The sequence below is a fragment of the Empidonax traillii genome, unplaced genomic scaffold (genome assembly GCF_003031625.1).
Source record: "Empidonax traillii isolate 1590-97213 ecotype Southwest subspecies unplaced genomic scaffold, ASM303162v1 scaffold308:size980311, whole genome shotgun sequence".
In the NCBI taxonomy this organism is placed as follows: Eukaryota; Metazoa; Chordata; class Aves; order Passeriformes; family Tyrannidae; genus Empidonax; species Empidonax traillii.
In genome coordinates this window covers 761,762-765,966 of record NW_020955501.1, presented here as the reverse complement: position 1 = coordinate 765,966, position 4,205 = coordinate 761,762, and the positions used below count along the sequence as shown (strand labels likewise).

General features: G+C 44.4%; 1 protein-coding gene across 1 annotated transcript in view; it reads right to left on the bottom strand.

Annotated features, from left to right (window-relative positions):
- Nucleotides 1-4,205, bottom strand: part of LOC114061036 (transmembrane protein 132D-like) — a 226,833-nt gene that overhangs the window by 40,091 nt on the left and 182,537 nt on the right. The window contains exon 6 of the mRNA XM_027891042.1: nt 1,851-1,994. Coding sequence (XP_027746843.1) covers nt 1,851-1,994 — 144 coding nt within the window. The remainder of the gene's footprint in view (nt 1-1,850; nt 1,995-4,205) is intronic.

Here is a 4,205-nt window from a genome sequence, read left to right as displayed (position 1 = left end):
AAAAAAAAAAAAAAGGTAGCTGTTGAGTTAGTGAGGTCTTGGTCCATTAACTTCCACAACACAAGGACCCTGAATAATTTCTTTCTGGTTTTAAATCTAGATTAAGTCCAACTGTTTGCTATATTTGGCAGATTTACCAGATCCAAAAGGGCTTCATAGAAGCGAGAAAAGAGAAAAAGATTTCTATTAATGCAATCAGAAAATACCAACGTGGTGGCTCCCCAGAGGAACCCTGAGTGGATTCTAAATGGGAAACATAAAAAATGCTGGACTTTGAAATTTCTTGAGTTTATCTTGTATACAATAAATTATCATCCAGGAATTACTTGAAGCAACTCCAGTGAGTGTAAAACCTGCAGGTTTTGGGGGAAAAAAAGTATCTTTAGAGACAGCTCAAGACAGATCACTTATGCCTCTACTCAGCTTTATTCTTCAATTACCCTGCTCCGAGTTGTCACTGTCTTGTTAACATGAAACCACTAATCTTGTAGGTATGTCTGAAACTCCCAGCAGTTTCCCATATGACAGTAACAGCCAAGTAGCTACGCTCACCTGTGCCTAGAAAGGCAAAAATTGTACCCTAGGAAGAGCTTTTTTGAGGTAATGGGGCCCGGGGAGGCTCCGAGCTCTGTGAATCCAAATTAAAATGAACTTTACCAGGCAGAATGCTCAGCAATCCAGTCAGCTCTAGGCCAAGTCCTCAATAAGGGGCAGTTCACAGAAGTTAATGGGATAACAGTGATTTCCAGCAGCTGGAGGGGTGGCCTGAAGTATTTGCAATCGTTTTATGACACGCCGGTTATCTTACAAAAAAATTCAGTTTTAACATTTATTTGTAGCCGTGTTTCTCATTTCCTCTTCTCAAGTGACTGCCACAGGTGAGTTTGGGAGGAGGTAAAAGCTGCTGCAGACAAGCCAGCGATTCTGGCACCCAGCTGGAATACTCTCCACCTCATCTCCCACCGTCACCACTGCTGACTGTGCCCTTCCACCATCAGTACCACATGTCAGTCATCAACCAGCAAGAGGGGAAATGCACAGGATTCCTTACAAGCTTTTTTTTTTTTTTTTTGTAATAATATTGGTACCAGCTGAAAGCCTTCAAGAAGCACCAGTTTTCTCCAGGTTCCAGCCTGACCCTGTGACTTCAGTACTGAAAAGGCACTTAAAGGCATTTCTGCAAGATTTCACCTCACCACGGGTTAGGAAAGTCCACATTGAGTCACGACTGAGAGGAGCAGCTTATTATTGCCTGGCATTTATCTTTCAGGAAGTTTGGGCCACAGAGCTGTTGTACAGAGTAAATCCATTAGCTGAGTGTCTTATCCAGTAGTTTCCAGTCTATAACTGATAGCCAATATGCTGCCTGTGAGACACCCTGGTAGCAATTATGACCAAAGAAAATACCAGAATAATGGCGTTTGCAATAAACCAAGTAGTTATATATCCAATTACAGGATATTTAGAAGAGAAAAAAAACTTCATTCAGCTCCTGTTCCAGTATGGCAAACCAACTTCAGAGGAATCATCTCCTTCTCCACAACACCAACCATCAATATTCTGAACCTACACAGCCCATTTAATTGAAAAAGGTACAGTGAACTCTGAAAATACGTCAAAAGTGGGAAGTGTCTGACAATTCCAAGTATTTGACAAGCAGGATAGAAAATGTGTGATTTTGTGTTTGGTTTGTTGCTTCACTGAACCAATCTATACAGCAATGATAGCAATAACAAACTTCTCTGTTCCAGCAGCAGAACAGTTAGGAAGATGAAAGAACTTGTCCCATTAGAGAGCACCCCTGTTTTGCAGGGCCTCTGCCTTTGTGTAATGGAGCAGTGTGATCCTACCTTAATGACATCTTCATCTGATGATCTGCACTCCACAGATTCCAGGAGGTCAGTCACAGTCCCATCCTCTTCCACAGAAATCACTTTGACAGGGACAGCCACTGTTTTCCCAGTGAGAATAGCTGTATTCAGGATCTCTGCTTCCTAAGAGAAAAAAAAACAAAACAAAAAAAAAGGCCCTTTAATTAATATGTTTTGCTACTAATTCATTAACACCACCTAGATTCAGCTTTAATTCCTGATGGCTCTGCCAAGAACTGTTCCAAGTGGCAGCAGGCAGGAAAGAGAAACTTACTCCCTTCAGTCCTGGAACCAAACTCCCAGTTCTGATTGGGGGCTGTTAAGTTTTTGTCATGCCCTAATTGCCATTTCATGGTGCTCATCAAGTGCCAAAGCCACCTGACACCCCAGGGATGACCCTGCACCACCCAAACAAGGCGCACCTTGCATTTAGCAGTGTTGAAATCTCCACCCTGAGGAGCTCACCAGTGATCTTGCTGATCACACAAAAATAGTGTCTTAGGTCTTGCTGGTTTAGCCAGAAAACCCTTTTCTGAAAGGTTTTCTACGAACACTGGAGTTCGACGACAGTGCTGGACAAATACAGTGCAATTGTTAGGGAACAAGTGTGGACTGGGGACAGTCAGAAATCCGCTTTGCCCCAGTCTCCCAAGTGATCTTTCACCGGTCCCTGCAGTGAGGAAGATTGTCTGCAATTGTCCTCAACTTTCAGCCCCCTACCATCCTGCACAGGGCCTCTGGCTGCACCTTTCTTGGGCGCTCAGGCTGGCCATGCCTTTGGAATCAACTCCAGCCTCAGAGGCAGGCTTCAGGCTGCCCTCAGGGATGCAATCTTGGCAAAGTCAGCGATGCACAGCCTGCAAAACAGTGAGACAGATAACATGTGGTTTTCCTTTGCTCTGCCTCCAAGGGAATCAGTCTGAGTGCCGTTGTTCAGGTCCTGCGTAAACGGCTGTGTGGAATCAGACCCTCTTTGGGTTTTCTGGGACTTATCCCAATTCCTGTTGGGTAAAAGGTGGACAGATGCATACCCAAAACTCTTTCTTTACCTTTTCATGAGGCTAGTGCAAAACCATCCTCCCCCAGAAAGAGGAAGGTGCTGAGGAGGGCCTGGGCTCTTGGTGCCGTGCCCCGGGTCTGTGGAACGTCACTGTTGTGATGACTATTGCAAAATGCATTCCTTCTATCTGATTTATCACCTCTATTTTAAAAGTGCTGAGTTCTCATTATACGAAGAGGGTGAGACTAAACAGTGCTCTCTCCTACCTGGGTGTCACCTCAGTCTGGCACCACAGATATCCCTGATCTGTGCCAAGACACTCAGAGCACAAATTGCTGCCCAAATCCTTCCACCCCTAATTGCAGGATCCTGCTCGTCCCTGGAAAGGTCTCTGAGCCTCTCAGAGCTGTGCCTGAGAACCATGAACCACCCCACAGAACAAGAGGCTCTTGATTTCAGCTGGCTCTTGTGCAATAAAGGCTTCCAAAGCCCCCCAAGTGCTAAATTCTCATTATCTAAATAGCTCACGCTATGAGCTCTGAGACTGACCTGATTTTACTTGTGGAAGACAACAAAGTTGGAACCCAGCTACCAGAAGACGATGATTGCTCCTACTGCCTCTTGGGCTAAAGAGCAGATTTCTCTCATCTGAAGGATTCAGATCAAAAAGACCTTTTCCTGCTACTTAAAGAAACAGACACACTTAACTCGGACACAAAGCAATATTTAAAGAAAGAAAAAAAAACCCTTCCCAGTCACTTTGTAGCTGCTTTGCTAAAGTTGCCCCATCCTCACCATGATCTTTAGGGAAGGGAGAAAGAGGATTTCACAAAAAGAGAACTTGAGAAGAAAATCCTCTCCCTCCCTCAGCAGAAAAGCCCTTGAGATATTTTGAAATTAAAATTCACACAAAGGTGAGAATATCTGCCTGTACGGTAAGGCCTGTCTGTCTTGAGCCCACATTTGTTCTCAGGACAGAATATATTCTTAAGGCAACTGAGTTCTCAGATTTGCAATTAAGTTTCCAGGTTCTTTGATTTTATTTTTTTGATTTTTTCTCCCCACACCTGAGCTTTTGCAGCGAAGTTACTGCAGGCAGGTTATTTAGAAGCTTTTTCCACTTTGCTGTAGCTCCTCCACAGAGATGCAAATGGGGGCAGCCTGACAGAACAAGTGCTATTAAGCATCCACTGTAATTACAGAATCCAGGTGTTTAGGTCCTGGTTTTGCAAACACTGAGGCCTGAATCTCATTTCACTGGGACTATTTGAGGCCACACCACCTACCTAGACCTGCTCCCCCAAGCAGGAAGAGCTTCCTCCCTCCAGTTGATC